Below are 21,906 nucleotides of genomic sequence, written 5' to 3'. Positions count from 1 at the left end.
TGCCCTACAAACTCCTTGTTACAGTAACTGGAAGATGTATCATCAGTCCAAAACAAGCAAGTATAAAAAGTGCAGCTTCTTTCCTCTGACCAGTAATCATCGGGAACATATTTTAGGTGCAGGCCAAGATCGTTCTGCCCAGCAGATTCACAACATCAATTGTTTAACAGCCTTGTTGATGGGATGAGGGAAGAAGTCTTTTCCTAACCGCACAATAAACGTCATCCTCTATACTTTGTAATGAATATAATTCACCATGTAATTAGGGCACTCGGGAGGCAACTTTAAAACATCATGCTTCCTGGTAATTTATTTTTTTTTCAGTCTTGCCTGTGACCTCCTTAATATTCTCTCTACTCTGTGGTAGTCCAGCCAGTCCCACCATCACTAATAATTTTTTTTTTTTTCCTGTGGTCACTAACTTATCAGCCTGTTGACCTCCACTGTTCTCTTTTAACTTCCCTTCTAATTCTGAAAACTTTGTGTACTGAATTGGTTTCTTTGTAGACTACAAGGATTTTGATTTCCTCATTTTCTGTGTTTGCAGCATCAAAGTAATATACTAACCCAGCAGAGTCCTTGAGCCTGTTTTAAACTTACCCGGTTTGCAATGATACTGCCAGTATGCTTCGCTAGTTCATAACCTGGGGTAGAATTAAATTACTGTTAGGTTTGAAGTTTCCATGCTTCTCTCTGACACAGCCTCCCTCTGGAAACTCAGTTTATACTACTGTCACTACAGTGGTTGATTGCAAGGAGTTTCAGCTGAGAAAGTGAGAAACAACAATTTGCACATGCATTTGAATTTTTTTATTCCTTTTTTACCTATATTCACGTTCTTGGAGTATTTCAACAGGATCCAATCCTTGTGGCTTCTGGATAGGGCTGATGCGATTCTGCTTTTGCTGAAGCTGAACAATGGGTGAAGGCTGTCCAGGTGGTGGCTGTGGTACAGAAGGCCCAGGCATGGCTGCAGCAGGCTGGGCAGCAGGGGGGGCAGGAGAAGGCCTCCCACTTGGGGGTGGCGCAGGAAGCTTTTGCTGCGCATTGGAGACACTCAAATCTGGGGACTGGCCTGAATCATAAAAAGTACTTATTCGTAACATGAAATATCGAACACAGGAAGAAAATCAAGACAGTTTCTGAAGACAGAATGTGAAGCTAAGGTAAACATTCAAAATCACCAGAAAAAGCACACTGAGAGAGACTACACTCTGTATTTAAAAAAACATACTAAAATGCAAGTATAACATACATTGCAGTAAGTGATCCAAAGAAAAACAAAACACCTGAAACTTTATGATGAATGCCATTTCTTTTTTCTGACTTTTAATTCTAGCATTAGAAGAAATAAAACATCTGTAGACCTGACTTCGTACAAGCGTGAGACCTAATTCCGCCTCTTGTTCACTACCCTTCTGACACTTAGAAGGCACCTATAATCACAACCTGACAACAAGCACAAGTAGGTCTGCTTTTAGAGCTCAATCAGAACTAGACTGCCATATTAAAATTTCTACAACTGTATTTAGAAGTACCTGTCATATATAAATCGCCTCTGTTTCGTTACGATCTCCTATTAATTGTATTTAAGTATTTCAAATACCAGGAATTTGATTACTGTTTTATCTTACAGCATTCTAATCATCTTGAAAATTAACACCTCAGTTAACGTGAAAATAGTACCTGCCATTTACAGACACTAAGGGTCATAGATTTCAGTATGCCATTATGACAAGTCTCCCATGTATTCAGATATTCACAAATCGTCACTCACAACAGACATTGCAGCAATAAAGATGTCACTTAATTGTCTGAGGAGTCACAGTAATTTAATGCTAGGAAAAACAACTACAAAGTACACCTGTAATCTTGTAATCAACCTTGATTCAAACCCAACATCCTGAAATCTACATAAAAGATTCCTTCAGAGATTACCATTTGTCATTCACACATCTGCATCAAACTGCAGAAAAGGAACCTGAGCACAAGCTGTAGATTCTGTATTTAGCAACACTGCATTTCAGCTCACAAAACGTAAGGAAAGAAAGCAAGCCCACCAAAAGCCTCTGTGTCGTCTCAGTTTTCAGTAATCATGCAAATTGAACTGCAAGACAAATACTGCCACGAACAACTGCGTAATGAATGAAAAATAAACATAAAGAAACAAGTATAATCTTTAAAAATACATCAAATAAAACCTCCAAATAGATACAGCAAGGACAGATAAATTTTTTCTTATTAAAAAAACAGCAACAACAAAAAAAAGACAAACAGTAAGAGGCTTATGGTTAAACAGAACAGACATATTATGATGACATACTGGATTATTTAGATAAAATTATCCATCTAGCAATTCTGTATACATGCCAGCATTTTTGAGTAGCAGCATCTAAGCTAGAAGGCATTGTGCCTGGTAAACTCACACATCCAGCTTCTCAAGAAACACTCTTCCCGCTCTTTATTATCCTACTCAAATTGTAAGTACTCATTGGGAGTATTCCAAGAAAAGCAATTCTACATCTGATTACATACTAGTATTTCATTTTCTTTTTATGTTGTCCTAAGTAGCTGACTAATGACAGAGAATTTTTTAAGACATCAACTATCACGGAGTCATCACTGTCCCCAGATTTACCCACAAGCAGCAACATAGCATAACACTTCTACTGTATGAGAAGCCTGTGTTATTTGCAAGCCTGCAATATTGTATTTATTTTTAAATCCCTTTTAAAAAAAATCTGAAACTTCAAACTATATCTATTACTAGGGATTTCTAATTCTTTTCAATACAACACTTCTTCCACTCTACTTTCGAACAATAAAATCAGTCTGTAAACCCAAATCTGAATGACTTGGTTCAAAACCTGATCATCACGCAGGGGGAAAAAAAGTTACATCTCATTCATGTTCATTAGATCTCAAAGACTACACTGAACTTTCAAAGTAATCCAATTAAAAAAAAAAAAAAAACAACAAAAAAATGCACCCTAATTCTACCATGCTTTGAAAACTTTTGTTTACAGCAGCAAAGACTATAGTTGAAAGACAAGCTTGGTGCAATTAAGCATGCTCAGAACATGACTTATTAAGTAGATTTTATGGCAGCTTACATATTTCATTCTGTTTGTAAAAAGATGCTTCATGTTCAGGTTGCTTAACAATTGCAGTATATTCAGTAATTTCATGTGGTCAAGCCATTCACTGGTGAGTAAATGGTTAGACTCTCCTTGATTCAAGTCCTACGCACAGTAAAGGTTACACTATTTTTCTGCATGCCTTTTCACCTTCCCTTTTTTTCCCCCTGCATCTTTTCCCCAAACTCTACCCACAATATTTAACCATAACTCTATACATGACACAAAATTAGCATTATACTCCACTATACCTTCAGTCCAAGTTTTAGGGGTAATGGCAGCTGTATGTCCAGGCATCCCTGGAGCAGGCCCTGGTCCACTTGCAGCACCACCCATTGTATGTAACCCAATACCTACAATTTGACAGAGGAAAGAAACTTACTATGATACAAAGCATTTCCAAGCATTTTCCAAGTATTCAACAATAATTCTGCTTCCTAACATGCTAGTCTATTCAGGCAAGTAGTATTTTTCTTCATTAAATATGGATTTAAGTAGATTTTATTGTGAAAAAATATATGAGATGAAGCATATTAAAATGATGTCTCCTAAAAAATCCATTACTCAGTAGCAAAGCCACATCCACCAAAATGAAGTGATCAGTGTAATTATTAAAATCATTACCAAAAAGAAAACAGACCATCTTAACCCTCAATTTCTAATGTAAACTCAGTAATGGCAGTGTTCAGAAACTAACAGGTGCAGGGCATTTAATGTAACACAGTTTTCTTAGGACCAAAATGCGCTTGCTCACCGCACTGTAACATCTATTATCATTAGCAGAAAAAAATTAGAACATTTTCCTTTTCCTTACTTTTTTCACTGGACAGCACACTATACACGGTTTGTTTTACTTTTAACAACCTAAATAATCGGTCAACTTGCTCCAGATTTTTTTATCTACTTTTCTGCATAGTGGCAGGAGACTGAAAACTCATTCCTAAGAAATAAAATTGTGATCAGTAAAGTGTGATTAACATTCAAAAAATGTCAAGCATAATCAGGATGGACACAGCACTGCACAGTGAAATCATGTTTATTTCAGTTTTGAGAATATCCTGTTAACAATAGATGCATTTTATAGGCTGCTGTTCACTTAGATGCCGGAATACAATCCCAAATCATAGCCCACTACAGCACGCGTTTCTTAATTTTCCACAGTTAGGCCTTCAAGAATTACCCGCGCAATGACACAAGACCTAGATTCACTTACCAGACTGTCTGTTGAAGGCACTGGGAGGCTGCTGCTGTTGAATGCCAGGCAGGGTCCTCTTGCCCTGAACAGCAAGCTGGAGGTTTTCTGGCAAAGGCTGGCCTCTAGCTAACATTTTGTATGCTAGAATCTGAGCCCGTAGCTGATGCAGCTGTACAGGGCTGAAAGGGGAAGGCCCTCTGTTAGGTTGATTCATAACTTGTGGGTCTCCTGGTATAATGGGTCCTGGCTGGTTGGGAGTCATCTGGGGTGGAGTTGGACCTCCTCCAGACATGGGACTGGACACATGCTCAGGTGCTCCTAGTGGAGACGGATGTGGAGACATATAACCTAGAACAAGTAAGAGGATCACAAACTTACATCTCTGGATAGTCACATCTAAATTCTATCAAATTTCTTTAACAGTATGTAACAGTATAAAAATGTCTCTCTCAAGTCAGGATAGTTGCAGTATTTTCTGCATAAACAGAAGTGCAATCTGAAGTTCCCTGGGATATCAAGATAGCACCATGAGCTATTCTTTGAGAAGAACTATGATTATGTAGTCCAGTAATTCCTAAAAATAACAATCACCCTCACATTCGGAGTAAGACAAATTAAAACTTGAAATATTCTATAGGAGCATCAGGATGTGGTACTCTTTCACCAGAATGCTGGACAAATATTTCCTTGTGGAACACATGCAGTGAAATCTGCCTACATTACAGCTTAATATTGTAAGTTTTTTTTGATGTACACACATCAAGGAATAGCCATTCACTGATACTGGCCCTCTTTGCCAAAACACGCCAACACAGAGAAACAGAAACAGACTGTATTCAATTCTATACAATTGCTCTTTAATTATACAGATTAAAGGTTTGAGTCAGACAAAGAACATTCAATACCTTTTACCATCTGGGTGCTCAAGAACTTGGAACATCAACTGCAAGCACAAAAATCACCTTCTGAAGAAGCTGCTGAAGACTGCTACTCTATAAAGTTCTAGGAGAGCAAGCACAGTTCCGAAGAGAACAGTGCTTGTATCTTATTATAGCACTTGCAAATGTAGTGGTTTTAAGCTGGAATTTTAATTACACTTAATACATATTTCCTTGAGCTTCACAATGCATTCATGAAAAGAGATGGCATACATTTTTGGCGAGATTTCCAAGAACATGTAGCATGTCAGAGAAAAAACATGAAGAACAATCCTTCAGGTAAGGCACAACAGATAGATAGATTTTAAAGATGTCCAGCAAGAGTGAAAAAGAGGTAATGATATTTACCTACTTCACCCTGGTATTGTGGAACACAAATAATGCTCTTACCAATTTGAAAAGCCTAAAAAAACTTCAAAAAAAAATAAATCAAGAAATCTTCTGGTTCATTTCCATGTTCTTTAGTAAGTCACAGATCACTGAACTCCAAAGTTCATGCCACAGTTTATCGTTCTGTGACACTGCATCTACTCTTTCTCACACTTTAAAGTGAAACTACACCAATTTCATCCATACATAGTCCAGACCTCTGAAGCAAGTAATTTTGCCCTCTCTTTAGCTTCACTGTTCTTACTGGTTCTTCAGTAAGGGCAACATAGGCAAAATCTCAAAGTAGTCTCAGCTTTTCTGAGATGACAGCAGCTGTAAGTCACTGTAAGTTATATAAGTAGATAGATGAGAGTGCTAAAGAATTTAAAGTCTGTTAACGCTGAGGTTTGCCGATTAAAATATTCTACAATAAACTATAGGTTGTAAATGTCTCAGATAGAGGACAAAGAACAGAGGATTTCAGCTCTTCTAACAAAGGAAAATGAGGCAGAAGTACAGTAGGGAAAAAATCGTTTTGCGATGCGAAAAGACCAGATAAGACAGGAACAGACTGAGTTCAATCTTCTAACTAAAGAAGATGCTGGCAGGAAAGGAAGAAGACTTTAGTGAGAATAAGAAAAATTAAGAAATAGAATATAAGAATAAAGAATATAATAAGAAAATATAAGAAAATAATATGAAAAAATTAGAAAAATTGTTAAACAACAAAACAGGGAAGTGAGGTGAGGAGTTCAAGGAAAAGAAAGAAACAAGACCTTAAAAAGTTAAAATTACTGAAGTTATTTACTAGGTCAATATAAAAGTTGTTCAAACATCCATTGCTGGTGATAAAAGCTATGATAAATAACTGTAGGATTACTCCAATTATTCATCTCCTTCCATTAACTTACTTTTGCCTCTTTTTTTTTTAAGAGGGGAAGCTACAAATCCCTCTTGCTGAACACACTGCTTTAAAAGAACAAGTATTATGCCACAACAAAAAACAAATATACAACTGCATTATTGTTTTATACTATAAAATGGGGTTTGTTGCAATGTTTATCCATTACTATTAAATATCTAAATCTCAGAATTTACTTTAAACAGCACCTACTTCAAATTACATTGTTTTCAAAACTGTCTTTCAAAGAAAGGTTTCTTTCCACCTCAAGTTATATTGTCCAGGCTACATATTCCTTAATCACTAATAGATTTCAGATCCAGGATCTTGAAATCTATCTGGCTATAAAAATCTAAAACTGTGGTGTAAGAAATTGAACACTTGTTTTCAGTTCTGACAGTTCCAGCTGCTACTCTGTGACTATGTTTTTCAGAGAGAAGTTTTTAGAAGCAGGCATTTTTTGAGCTTTCTAGATATATATTACTTACACTTTCTCTCTCCCTCAAAGTCCTATGCATTAGGATTCTTGGCAATAGGAAATTAGGCTTGACAAGAGTAAGAATGAAAAAAGAATTCCAATAAAATATGTCAAGAAAGAACAAAAGCCTTCCAGAATTCTTGTAAAGGCTTTAAAATGAGGCATACATAGAACCTAAATTTTGCGATGCTATATAGAAATTTTCCTTTTTAAGTTTGAAAACTTTCAGAAGATTCAGCAGTGTGACAATACACATAGTCATGAGCCTGTCCTAATAAAGTCTCTATACCACTTGCCTTTTTCCTGTCTTATTACACATACCCTAACACAGGTGAGCATGCACACAGGGGCTCTGAATAAGGACACATGAAGACTCACAAACATTGAGTTTAACCAGTGTATGTCATAAAAGAAAAAAAATTAAAGACACAGTCCATAAGAATGCTTAATATAGAGGTAAAGACAGATGCTGTTTTGAACTTTGCAAACACTTTTCACCGGCTATGAGGCACTCCAAATGCATTTCTCCGTGGCACACATGAATTTCCACAGTAAGTATTCAGCAGGTTTCTAAATACATAGCTCATCAATTGTTACTTGCTGAAATGCCACATACCCCTTCCTCTAGATTTTCCACAGAAAGTTTTCTTTTCTATTCTGCATAAACCATTCTGTTTCATTGAACCTTAAGAATGGAAGATGGTTAAAGCACCGAATAACAAGGTTGCAGAACACTCACAACGGAAGAGTTTTATGTGCTTGTAAAGGACAACAGCTAACCTTTAGTTCTGAAAAATACAGAGAGTAGAAGACACTCAACACCAGGAATAGGAGGCTTAACAGCCCAACCCATAATTTCAAGCTGTCGTAACTCCAAAGCTTTATCAGGTTTCTCCAGGTCTTATCTAGAAGAGTTCTGAAAATCTCCAATGATGGCGATTCCTAATCACTCTCATGGTGAATTTTCCTTCCCGTGAGTCTCATCAGAACTTCACTTATGTAACTTGTGACCATAACTTCTCGCGCTTTTGCTGTGCACCTCTGAGGAGAGTTTGGTTCTGTCTTCTCGATAATCCTTCAATGAGTCATAGAAGAGGCTAAGTCAGAAGTCTTTCTCAAGTTTTCAGTAGTTAAAAAGCACTACTTTCTTAACTGTATGCGGAATTAGCAACACTTATTGCATCCCACTTTGATATCAACTTGGTTGACAGAAATACATCACATCATGTCATAAACAATGTATAATCTTTACACTACTGACACTGGAAAAAATCCTAATTCTAACACTTTACCAAACACAAGTATTTTTGGAGGGCAGAATGAATAAAAAATTTCTGCTCAAATTGCTTTTAATTTCACAGAAGCAAAGAACATCTTCCTCATCTGTTTTAAAGCTAAAGAATCAGAGAGATAAAAATGGAGACATCTTTTTTCTCTACTTTTAATGCTATAATTCTTTCTGATAAAAAATATTTTATTCTATATATTTGTCTTGTCTTTGCAATTTCTCCCCATTCCTCTTAGAAAGTCAAATCTAAACATAATTTCCATCTTCTGGATAACTCAGTTTAACAATTTACAGTAAATTTCATACTTCTAATATCAATACTGGGTTTTTCAGCACAGTTCATTCACAGAGGTTGAAGGCAGTTTGTAACACAATTGAAATTCAGTTAAGTGTAGTAAGTTTACTATTTAAACAGCTAAATATGAAGTTGGAGCAATGGATTTTGCTTTCATTTAACCTATCAGCATGAAAAGAAAGGTATTAAGACGAAACAGGGACATCATTGTGCATAAGTTCAAGAAAACAAAATTGGTCACCAGAAATAGTCGGAAACGTTATCCTTTCTCCAATTTGGCAGCAAGAGTGGAAAGGAGTAACTATTGAGGAGAAAGATACTAGTTCAGAATATTTTTCCCCATAAATTAATGTCAGACTTCTGCAAACCATCCTATTGTAGTATGACTGCAATAAAAATGTGACAATCTGTCTGAGCTAGTAAGAGTTTCTTTCTGCATGACTAGCATTTCACTGAGCATCAAGTAAAAAAAATCCAGAATCTAAATAATAAAACTGCATACGTTATTTTAGCAATTATTGTTAAGTTGAAAAAATGCAAAAGTCTCAGAAAAGTAACTGCCATTCAAACAGTGAATGGGTATTTGTAAGCAAAATGACAAAGTTCTTGTAGATTTAGCCCACAAATGTTTCTGATTTGCACATCAAAGTACGTCACCTCACCTCAGAGACAGTTAATTACTTCTTAATAGCGACTGCAAGAAACATTACTTTCAAAATTCTGTATCCACCTGCTCCTTGTAAGTTTAGTAATTTTTATTTCAAGATTGTTTATTCACAACTTCATGTCTGATTTACATAATTTATATCTACAACTGCATGTGCTGTTCACCATCTTATTTCTAATTTATCACCTACATTCGTAAGCATGTATTTTATAAAAATTCCTGCTTTTGTACTTAGAGACATTCTTGTAAGACCTTCTTTCTTAAAAAAATTACTAAGATGACTGCTATTGGAACACTTGACATTTAAATGAAATCTCATTTTGTGATCCATTCCAACTGTAAGCTGCATACAGAAGGACTACTGCTTATGCATTTATCACAACTGTTCTACTCAGAGCTCCAAGAACATCAGCGTTCTATGAAGACTATTCATCTTTCCATTCTCAAATTAAAACCATTGTTTCCTCCTCTAGCTTACAAGTTCTTCTCAGAATCCTGGAGCCTGTTTACAGCTTTACAGATTTCTGGTAATAAAGGACCATTATGGCCACAACAGTCTACCTAACTTGCCTAACACAGATCAGATTCTTACCTTCTAAATGATCTCCTCCTCTTGGTCTATGGAACAGATGAGAAAGACATCCTCTGTTGACTTAAATTTCATGTGACACAAAACCTACCACAAATACTTGGGTAATCCTTGTCCCAAAGGTTAATTATCTTCATGAAGTAAAATGCAGATATTTAATACAGTCTGAATTCAACTAACTGAAATTTGCAGGTACCAAAATTCTTTTTTTTTTTTTTTTTTTTAAGATAAAGGATCCATTTATTACAAGCCTTTCTGCCACTTAGGAATGTGCACACTGATTAAGTCATCTTTTAATTCTCTCTCAGGGAGAATAAAAAAGAGAGTTTAACACTGTCCAGGTAAAAACTCAAGTCTTCCAATTTTCAAATCATTCCTTTATTTGTCTTCTAAATAAGGCACAATTTCACAGAATGACAGAATCGTTAAGGTTGGAAGAGACTTCTCAAGATCATCTAACCCAACGCCCTGCTCAGAGTCAGTTATGGCAGGCTGCCTAGCAATATGATCAGTCAGCTTTTGACTGTCTCCATGGATGGCAACTAGACAACCTCTCTGGGCAACCTACTGTACTGTTCAGCACATTTACAGTAAAAGCATGTTTTCTTATGTTCCAATGGAATTTTACGTGTTCCAGTTTGTGCCAATTGTCTCCACTTCTGTCACTGATAATCACTGCAAAGAGTCTGGCTTCCTCTTCATCTCTCTGTCTCATCAGGTATTTCCAAGCCTTCTCTTTTTAAGACTATGCAGCTCAGCGTCTCCTCAACAAAAGATGCTTCAAACATTCGATGCTACCTTAACAATTTCTCAACATCTTTCTGCACTGCAGATACTAGAATGGAATATAATACTACAACACAGTCTTCAGCTAATCCATTAGAAAAGGTGATACAACTCCTCAACTAATATACCCCTGCTTCCGTATGCAGGTAGTACATTCCACCTCATGGTTGCAAACACTGTATACGGCAATACACATTTAAGTCTGCCAGAACAACCAAAACTCCTTTTAGCCTTTCTGCTTTGTACAATACAGTTTCATACCACCTACACAATAAACTACTTTGCTCCTAGACATACAATGCTGTTGGCTGTCCTAAGATCCATGCTAGAGAAATAAGCACATTCTACTAAGCACCCTGATTAGCCTTTGTAACCAACTTGTTCATTAGCTACTTCGAAACTTCCGTGCTATCTGCAAATTCTATCAGCACTGATTTTATACTTTCTACCAGATCACTGACAAATACACTGAACAGCACTGAACCAAAACAGAATCCTACAAGGCTAACTAGAAAAATCCACAATTAGATAATCACCTTCTATTTACAGTTAGTTTTACAATCTGTCATTTAACTAGCTTAAAAAATTTAACACAGGTTATATTGATTTCACTTAGTGTTATCTTTCTCCTAAATCAGAATGTCATACAGTAACAAGCCAAGCACCTTTTAAAACTCTACCAGGCAGACAAAGATGTGTCTATCATCACTACTACTGGCTTCAATGGCACAGAGAAACCCCATACATGGGCCAGGATCCATTTTCCTGATGACTGTACAAATACTGTACTGCACCAAGTACTGTACCACACCTGTCCACACTTTAATAAATCAATTTAGCTTCTGATGTCCACAAAAAGAATAGTAAATTTGTTTGGCAAGGTTGACTTTGTGCCAATCAGAGGGATCCGGCCAAGCTCAAGTAGTGAACCCATGTGAAGCTCATGAGGTCCAACAAGGCCAAGTGTAACATCCTGCACCTGGGTTGCAGCAACCCCTGGTATCAACACAGGCTGGGGGATGATGTGATCAAGAGTACCACCACGGAGAAGGACATGGGGGTGTTGGTTAGCAAGAAGCTCAACATGACCCAGCAATGTGTGCTTGCAGCCCAGAAAGCCAACCACATCATGGGCTGCATCCAAAGCAGCGTGACCAGCAGATCGAGAGAGGGGATTCTTCCCCTCTACTCTGCTCTCGTGAGGCCCCCTCCCCACAGTACTGCCTTCAGCTCTGGGGTCCCCAACACAAGAAGGACATGGACCTGTGGGAGCAAGTCCAGAAGAGGGCCACAAAGATGATCAGAGGGCTGGAGCACCTCTCCTGTGAAGGCAGGACGAGAGAGTTGGGGCTGTTCAGCCTGGAGAAGAGAAGGCTCTGGGGAGACCTTAGAGCAGCATTCCTGTACTTAAAGGGGGCTTATAATAAAGATGGTGACAGACTTTTTAGCAAGGCCTGCTGTGATAGGACAAGGGGGGATGGTTTTAAACTAAAGGAAGGTAGATTTAGACTAGACATAAGAAAGAAATTTTTCACCATGAGGTTGGCGAGGCACTGGAACAGGTTGCCCAGAGAGGTGGTAGATGCCCCACCCCTGGAAGGTTCAAGGCCAGGTTGGATGGGGCTTTGAGCAACCTGATCTAGTTGAAGATGCCCCTGCTCACCGCAGGGAGGTTGGACTAGATGAGCTTTAAAGGTCCCTTCCAACCCAAACCATACTACGATTCTATGATTCTTCCATAAAACTATTCTCAATGGCCTGAATTATAGACAAGGTCATACAGAATTCAAAGACAGACAACATTCCTCGATTTTACCTAGAACCAGTGCCAGGTCAAATGACATTTAACTGATCCATGGCCATTCTGATTATGCTTTAAAACTAATGGCAGAAGTTTAGGGTCATCCACTCCCTGCGGTTGTAGACTTCTTCAGCTACTTTCCACCAAACGTCCGAAGATAGTAACATTAATTAGCACATATATTTATCTACTTCAATTTGAGGTGTACAAACAATAAGCCACGAAAAAAACAGACCTAGAACTAAAATTTGATGTGCATGTTGTTAAAAATTGTACACAACTGCAATGTAACCTCAACTATCAGACATCCAAGAATCTGGTGGACAAGAAGTTAACCATAAGCCAGTAATGTGCCCTTATGGCCTAGAAGGCCAATGATATCTTGGGGTGCATTAGGAAGAGTGTGGCCAGCAAGTCAAGGGAGGTTATCCTTCACCTCTTCTCTGCCCCGGTGAGGGCACATCTGGAGTGCTGTGTCCAGTTCTGGGCTCTCCAGTTCAAGAAAGACAAGGAACTACTGGACAGAGTCCAGCGGACGGCAACAAAGACGATGAGGGGACTGGAGCATCTCCCTTATGAGGAAAGGCTGAGGGAACTGGGTCTGTTCAGCATGGGGAAGAGAAGACTGAGAGGAGCTCTCATCAATACTTACAAATACCTTAAGGGTGGGTTTCAAGAGATGGGGCCAGACTCTTTTCAGTGGTGTCCAGTGACAAGTCAAGGGGCAATGGGCACAAACTGAAACACAAGAAGTTCCATCTTAATATGAGGAAGAACTTCTGTACTTTGAGGGTGGTAGAGCATTGGAACAGGCTGCCCGAAGAGGTTGTGGAGTCTCCTTCTCCGGAGATACTCAAAACTCGCCTGGACGAGATCCTGTGCAACTTGCTGTGGGTGAACCTGCTTTGGCAGGGGGGCTGGAGTACATAATCTCCAGAGATCCATTCCAATCCTGATGATTCTGTAATCTATAAGGAAGTGAACCTTACAGTAAGCCTCAGTTTCTAACAATGTACCAAATGCAACTGAAGATTTTGTCACGTTTAGAAGATTTATCATGCATCTTTCCACAGATCCTCAGAGAACTCATACTGTCCTCTCCCCATGACTGTGGGTACGGGCAAGTTCACTTTCTTTTACCACATTGTCTTTTTGCACAAAACTTGTAGAAGCACAACTGTCTTACAGAACTCTAATCCCATGGTAAATCAGACTGAAAGTATCCGACAGGTTGAAAGGCTATTAGGAAACCTGGTTTCCTACCTTGGATCTGTACACTAATGGGGAGAAAGTACAAGGTTAGCAGATGGGACTTTCCCCAACACATACCAGAATAGCCTCAAGTGCCATCTTTTGTGAAAAGGTAATTGTGTAAGAAGAAAAGAACGAGAAACTGAGGCAAAGAAAGCTAAAACACTCCACGATAATGTCAAGAAAACTATTTAAAATATTAAACCCAAGGTAGGGCGGGGGGCGGGTAGTGGTGTTTAACCATTTCTTTAAAAAGCCTGCTTACACTAGAATTCCAGTATTCTCTGTTTACCTTGCAAGAGTTGGGGACATAAACCAAAAAGAGAGCAGGGATCTGTAGTCCTTAGCCTGCCACAGCTGCTATCAATACAATCATCTTTTTGCAGAGCAGCACAACCTGGAAGTCTGATCTCAGTCAGGACAGGAAAGAAGAAAACAACTCAGAGCTGCTTGTATTTGAAGCATTTGCACCTTACGCTCTTGTATTTTGAGCACATTATGTTTGAATTGGACCTATCTTCAGACTAAACGCTCTGTTCATTTTAAGGAACAAGTTCATTACAAGCAAAAGAGCATCTCTGAATGCAAAGTCGCGTAAAATTTTGCTCTCAGATGATCATGCTTGTGTCTCATTGAAATCAGTGGAAGTTTGAACTGATAGAGAATTTGTCCCCGCAAAGTCAGTTTTACTTAACTGATATTGAAAGATGTACTGGAAAAACAGTACTTTCTGATGTTCAAAGTCCCAGACAGGGATTCAGCTGACAAATTACAGACTAGGGTTTCAGTCACAGCCCACTGAAAAGTCACAAAGCAGTTCAAGCTGAGTCATTTTGTTGATCTGTACCTGTCTTTTCCTTCCAGCATTTCTCTTATTCTATGTAATAAACATGTAAATACATCAGAAACCATCTCTAAATAGATTCATACAGAGTATGTCAAACGAGGATCCTAATTTCAATTGGGATTCTTCAGGTGTTGCTGTAATATAAGTTATGCATTATACAAAGCCGTACCTGCTTAACTAATTAGCACCAGCAGGTGTTACCAGTTAAATCTCCAACATACTGAGCTCTTTATAGAATGCATGTCCTCTTATGTTGCAAAATGAGAGACACAAAGAAGGCACACAGCAATATGGTAAAAAGCATTTCTATTTTCTGGCATAAAAAAAATTTGGAAAGAACTTTGATCAGCCCTTGACCAAACATGACAGATATTAAAGAGGGTTTCTCCAGGTTTGCTTGGGTTCTTCTTTCTTATCATTCCTTCACTACAGGATTAAAATTCTGATGATTAAAATTCATCATATTATAATGCATTTACATTTACAATAGCCACATAAGATAGGAAAGAACTAGGTGGGTTTTTTTCAGAGATGTGAACTGAAATCTGTAATAGACTTAGTCCAATTACTCGCCCCGGCCACAGACTTGAACCTTAGCTTTTTTCCAATACATGACTGATGGACAGTCTAGAAAGCAAGAGAATTCAGTTATTCACCTTGCCCTGTGGTATCAGTTCAAGCCTTCCCAAACAAAACTGAAAGGAAATAACTGGAAATCTGTTACATGGAACTAATGACTGTTTGTGGAACAAAGAGGCCCCAAAATCATATAGCATGCACAGTATGTATAAACCTTGGCTATGCTGGTCCATTGGACTCTGAGGTGGGCCCATTCCAGTGTGAGGAGGTCGCATACTCTTCATGGAGCCACAATGAACATCTTCAACCATTCCTTTTTCATGCAAGCCATCAACAGACTGTGAAAATAAAACAAGTATTTATATAGATAGTATATAAATCCGCTATAAAAATCCAAAAGACTTTAACTCAAAATCTAAACAAATACATAAAGAGTACAAACTGCTCTCAGCAGTCATTCAAAATAAATACAATGGGAACCTTTACCCCTGGAATCAGACATCTGGGGAACCACAGAGCACCATTAGACTGCTTGTCCTCTCTGTTTCCTTTTTGCTTTTTTTTCTTCCTTACAAACTGTTTGGCAATGTCAAGGAGGTGAACTGTCCAAATACAAACATACGAACTGCACTGGCCTCATATTACAAAGGAGTGTAACACACACCAACTTATGAAAGTACAGCTTGTGGCTTGGCTCGAGTTATTTTTAGCCCAAACTTTGCCCTTTCAGTCACTGCTCTATTGGAATGTCTCAAACACTGTTTCTCTTCAAAAACAAAGACTACATTGCAGGAGATAACCCCTTTTTTGCAGGCAAAAACAGGGACAGGCAGTCAAGGAAGGAAGACATAGTTCTATTCTAATACTTGTGCTCCCTACAGTTCTTGTCAGCTCATTCACTCCTCAAAAACTACAGTTCCCATGGTACTCGAAACGCAAAACAGGGCTAAGTGCCTTCTTCAGCGAAGAGAAAACAGCTTGGGGTCAGAAAAACATGCTGAAGGCATGCAGGGCACTGGAAAAGGCTCCATAACAGAAAGTGAAGGACTCTGAAAGTGAAAATAGGGGAAAAGTAACATTAGAAGGAAGACATCTTAAGAAAACTGAAGTTTCACCTGCAAGCAAAAACTACATCAGGTCCTTAACTAGGGAACAGATTATTCTCATTAACTTTTAACTTAGAGCTCTGCAAAGTTTTGTATTAGGAAGGAACAGGCTGGCATCATTTACTTCTCTTCTCTCTACAGAAATACGCAGCTCTGCCCCTCTCTGTAACACATGTATGCATGCACACTAAATATTGTTCTTGCAAATCCTACTGTGAATGGAGACCTTGCAGTCTGTTTTATCTAAATGCACACCTGTTTATTGAGAATGTTTTTTAGGAAGAGAGTTAAGAAAACCTACTCCAATTGAAAATACAGGCAGTTAACAAAAAGACTGCACAACAAGCTACATACAGTCATGGAAAAAAAAGACACTGTCACATTTCTTCTATTCAAGCAATTTGTTGCACATGAATCAGCTTAAGCAGAACTAAATATAGGTCATCCTTTCTACAAAGGAAAAAAAATTCTAAATTTTAATTTGTAAACCCTTCATATACATTTTCCACTTTCCATTGCAATAATCAGATTTGACTGAAAGTATCTTTAAACACATGGGAGTCTTCTTGTTTATCAGCATTTTTGAAGGATTTCACTATCATTTTTCCTTATCAGAAGCTATAAGTTAAAAGGAGAGAAGTTATAGAATAGGAGAAGTAAGATGGATTTGTTTATGTTTCATCAAATCATTTAGTTGTCACGACAGTACAAAAACATTTGTGAAAAGAACTTCTATCAGAAAAATACCTGTTACTCAATAAGCTATTTTTGATTACAAGAACTTGGGATATGAAGTAGAAATGTAGAGATAGATGACCGATACATTAAAAATAGTTCCACTGTGCTAACCAAGTAAATCCCAATGCTCTCTTCCGAGGCATGAAGATCCCTCCCTCTCTCTTCGCCCCTACTTACAAAGATAACCCACATGGAAGAGAACGCTCAGTTCACATTCTGCCCACAGGAGCTGAACACTACAGAAACCGCACCACCTGTAAAGCCAGATCCATTCCTATTTCACTATGGTATGTGTGGAGGACTAAATCTTCAGGGCCACCAAGACAAGGAAGAAACTGTGCAGGAAATTGGATCTGATTTCCAGAAGAGAGGACCCTAGCTGTACACAACTGCGGTGTGACTGTAGGGATGGGTGTCACTGCACTAACGGATGGCAACTGTGAAACTTCTGTGAATGCCGGCAGCTTTGGTGAGACTAAGATGGGACACAGCATGCACACCCAGAGCAAGAGAAGCACCAGCATATAGAAGGTGGGGAAAGGAGCTGGCATTAACAAAGAGCATCAGTGAAAAGGAAACAAATGTGTTGCCCTTCAAAAAGAAAATTTTTAAAAAATCAAAGAGGAACAGAAAGGTAAAGACACGACCATACAAGAAAACATCAATTGAAGGAATGCTTCTATGGAAAGAATTGATCAGAAGAACATGTTTTTGTACGGTAAGTAGTTAAAAAACAACAACAACAACAAAAACAACAACAACAAAAAAACTTAGAGCAAATTTAAATGCTTCAAGTCTAATGGAAAGGAGCATAAATATAGCAAGAAAGGGGTTTGCTTCTGTGTATTTGCAGAAGTTATGTTGTGAAAAAAATTAAAGTGAAATTCATTAGAAAAAGAAAGGTAGATCTCATTAATCATTTTTTTACTAGCAAAGCTACAAAAGACAAAGATGGCATAAACTTCTTGGAAGACGAAATTAATTTTAATGATCACGGTACTGCTAATTTATGGAAAGAGACTTGTATTTCCAAGAATACTTTTCATATAAAAGCACCACTACTGTCTACGGAAAAACTCTATAAAATATGGGAGACAATTCGGCAGAGGACTACAAGAGCTGAAAAATAGTTACTTTTCATAACTTCTTTGAATCACTGTGTAGTTACAGAGTTAGATGACAACTTTAAATTTATATAAGAGGTTAAAAACTACAGAAAGGATCCTACACACAATGCAATTTCTGTAAATTCAGTCCTGTATAAATTACTAAAGATACCTTCCACAATAACATTGTTGGCATGAGAAACGTAACCTACACCATCAACAAAGCACTACTACCATCTTGGAGTACTTTTTTTTTAATTCTTTTAAGATGACTGAACAGAAGGGAAACAGGAAGTTGAGACATCATCAACTTTGAGTAGACACTAGTATTTTCATTGGTCCCCATAAGTAAGAACAAGCACAGGACAGGTCAGATATATAAACTAGTTTCAGAAAACACAATGAGGAATGAGCTTCAACTGTATGCAAGCCCACACCTACAGACTTGGCAGACTTACAGACTTTACATAATGCCTAGTGCATAAGGAACATTTTGCCTACACTGCTTTTACTCTGAATTTAGTAACTAAGGTCTTCTCACAGGGAGCATTGCATCACAGTTTGACCTATTTCCAGCTAAAGTGTTAGATCACGGTGTCTTTTTTTGTTTCCTTCTCCCTTCTTAAACAAACAAACAAAACACCAGTCTGAAAATCAAAGACTAAGATCGAATATCAAACTAGATTTCTTCTAGACCATGCATTCTCTATGCAAACAAAAATTACACAGCAACGTGTTGTCACATAACTGCACAGCATAACTGAACACATCACTGGTAAACAACCAGACTGATTGTGGTTGTCCTTGCAGTAGGAACTTGGCCAACAATTCTGTTAAGCTCTTATAAATCACTAAAACACCATTTTACACAAAGTCTCTGCTGATTTTTCAAGATTGACAATACTTACTTTCTTTTTCACTAATGTAAACACATACAACAAAAATAATGCAGGGAACATGACTGCTGAATAAAAAGGCGTTACTTCCAGGACCATGACAGAATTTTAAGAATCTCAGTGTCTAGTATGCACAGATCTGTTAGCCAACAATATTTGAAATGGGGAACAATTTGCCTTCTGTTTTCACGGAACATCTGAGTGAACAAAAAAGTACATTTATTAAAAAATATCATTTTTGTAGCAAAATAATTTTTTCTATCACTCACTTTTTCTGTCATCCACCAAAGCAGTAACATTACCCATAACATCATAATAATTTTTCCACAGCTAGTAATAATTTACAGGACACCCCACTACAAATTCACAAAAGAAGTGATTATGCATCACGTTACAATCATATGGAAGAGAAAATAAACTAAGAGTTCACAGTACTCTTCCTATCCCTCAAGTGAGAACCATGCAAATTAAATAGATACACTTTGTCGTAACTAAGAGTTAAGCAGTTAAAATTATGCAGTCCAGCTGGTGCATAAGAGTATACAGAAGGCTGTATCTGTCCAGACTAAAACCATCTAACCCTATGTTCTGCCTCCAGAGCAGCTCGTATGTGGATGCCAAGGAAAAGTAAGATTAGGGGAACCATGTAACAACGCTTTCCTTTAATAACCTCCCAGCTTCCAAGTATTTTCACTTCATGAGACTCTCTGAGGCTGTTATGGTTTGTCCATTTACCAGTCATGTCCCCTCCCCGACAGACCTCTAAGTATTTCTCCTTAAATGTAGCTGTCTTGCATCCAAGACATACTCCAGTAAAATTTAGAACTCTTAAGTACTTCCTTAGCAATTTGATCGATTGTCTAAAGATTACCTAAGAAAGTAGCGAGAAAGATAGCTAATTTATTGTTTCTGTCAAAGCTGTGTTACATAAATCAATAGGTAATTTTCTGGTGGAAGGGTTTTCTGGTTACTAAGTGAATATACAGTCTTTAATTTTCATATTAACTGCTGTTAAGTAAAGACACTTTAGGAATTACAATTTATTAATATCAATCTGCATCAATCAGTGTTTACTGTTGGTACTTTGGATTTTTTTTATTTTTTATGCATTATACTATTCTTTGTAAGTTAGTCAAACATCTAACATAGAATGACGATGTTTCATTACTTAGTTTGTGAATTTTAAAAGAAAGAACCACGTCCTATTGCATACATGGGATGTGAACCCCACAAGCAATTGCATAACTGGGACACTTTTTGTGCAATCTCTCACTTTTACTGCACTTCATTAGGCAAAAAAAAAAGGCATTATGTTACATCATGACTTGAAAGTCAAACTCCTTTACATAACACTAAGCAGAAAGAAAATGTTTACTTGGTCAAACTGCAGGTGGCTGACTAGTTTTTTAACTACTTGGAACAACATTCAAGTAATATTTGCAAAATAATCTAGAGGTACTATTCCACAGCATTTCTTAAACAGACTCTTCCCTCAGTTGTCACAATACACTATTTCTGGGGCTGCACAGGAAAACAGTCCCGAAAACCGATCTAGACTGAAAAATTAACCAAGAATTGTTTGGGTTTTTTCACCTGGATCAGTTCAAAAGACTCATTTTCTAGCTTAGTCACACACACACGAAGGCATGCTGGAACTTGTGAAGTGGTAACCTAGAGCACAGCAAGGCTGCTGCTACTAAAACAGACTTATGAAATTACAGCCTTTGTTCCATTATCATAATCAAGGTACAGAAAAGGGAAAGTAATTTTGTTGTAACTATACTGACTGGTTATCTTTGAATTAGCTATGCAGACTCTTCACATTCTTGGTGCATATTTCAAAACATTTCAATGCCACCTCAACAGGAGAATTTCTACTCTGGCTTACAGAACTTCTGAGATGCGTCTAAAGTCTCTGAACGAACTTTGCGCGATGACATTTGTTGGTTTGTTTCTAATGCTAACATAGCATTAAATGTCTGAAGAACACACAAGGGGAAATAGGATATAGCAGTTAAAAACATAATGTATGGAGCATCCAGCTGTTCTAATGGAAAATTCCTGGTGCCACCCTCTTCTTCTACAGGTAGAGAATCTCTTAAAAACAGAAAGAAAAGAGAATTGAAGGATGTAAAAAATGCTGGCTGTCTACGAAGACTGGGGCATCCACCAGAGTTCTGGAAGCTTGGGCTGTAACTGACCCCACAAACAAGGAAATGCCAATTGCAAATGTCTAATTTCGCTAATAGCTAAATTACATGCTTCAAGATTCAAATGCAAAAGTTTTAGTTACTGAATGTAGTGATCTCTCAGAAATTAGAACAGTTCAGTACAAACAGGCAGCTGGATCCTGGCCTCCTTCACTTCAGCTGTCTTTGTGCTATGAGAAATTTTAATGATACAGTTCTTCACATAAAAGATGGTAGTGTCATGTCCCTGCTGACTGGACACTGTTTTAACTGTTTTAATGAATGAAACTGATGCATACATGAAAACAGCAACATGAAGAAGTTGTCAATTCATAAGGAAAATTAAAATATGTTTATATTACTTTAAAACTAAATTTTTATTGCAAATTTATTTTTTTTCTATGTGAATATAACAATTCCAAGGGGAATCAACAACAGTTACCAAAATGTTTTCAGTATCTTGGCTCTGTAAGCTGTTACTGCATATTTCTGAGAGTAAAATATCAGCAAAGTTGAAATTACCCTAAGTGCTAAATCTCTGGTACACAACCAATAAAAATGACAATACATAAAGAGACTGTTCTCATCAAGGAAATCCCACACAAGCAAATATTTCCTCAAAGCAAAAGACATTAGTGATAGTCTAAGCACACATGTAATTTTAAGTGTATGACAACAACCACTGAAGTTCAATTATCCACATGTTCTACACTACATAGTTTTAAACTTCTTAGTAAGATAGAGCCTTTA

At 37.6% G+C, this 21,906-nt stretch overlaps 1 protein-coding gene across 1 annotated transcript; it reads right to left on the bottom strand.

Annotated features, from left to right (window-relative positions):
* Positions 1-825: 825 nt before the first annotated feature.
* Positions 826-15,459, bottom strand: LOC104169370 (probable global transcription activator SNF2L2; the record flags this gene model as incomplete). Its single annotated transcript, XM_009710269.1, has 4 exons — positions 826-1,075; positions 3,389-3,490; positions 4,351-4,680; positions 15,336-15,459. Coding segments are annotated over 4 exons (806 nt in total), but the record flags the coding sequence as incomplete, so codon positions are not given.
* Between the last annotated feature and the right edge of the window lie 6,447 nt (positions 15,460-21,906).

This window comes from Cariama cristata, unplaced genomic scaffold (assembly GCF_000690535.1).
Source record: "Cariama cristata isolate BGI_N322 unplaced genomic scaffold, ASM69053v1 scaffold11261, whole genome shotgun sequence".
Taxonomy (NCBI): Eukaryota; Metazoa; Chordata; class Aves; order Cariamiformes; family Cariamidae; genus Cariama; species Cariama cristata.
Note: the sequence above shows the minus strand (reverse complement) of the source record. Positions and strands in the feature narration are given on the sequence as shown.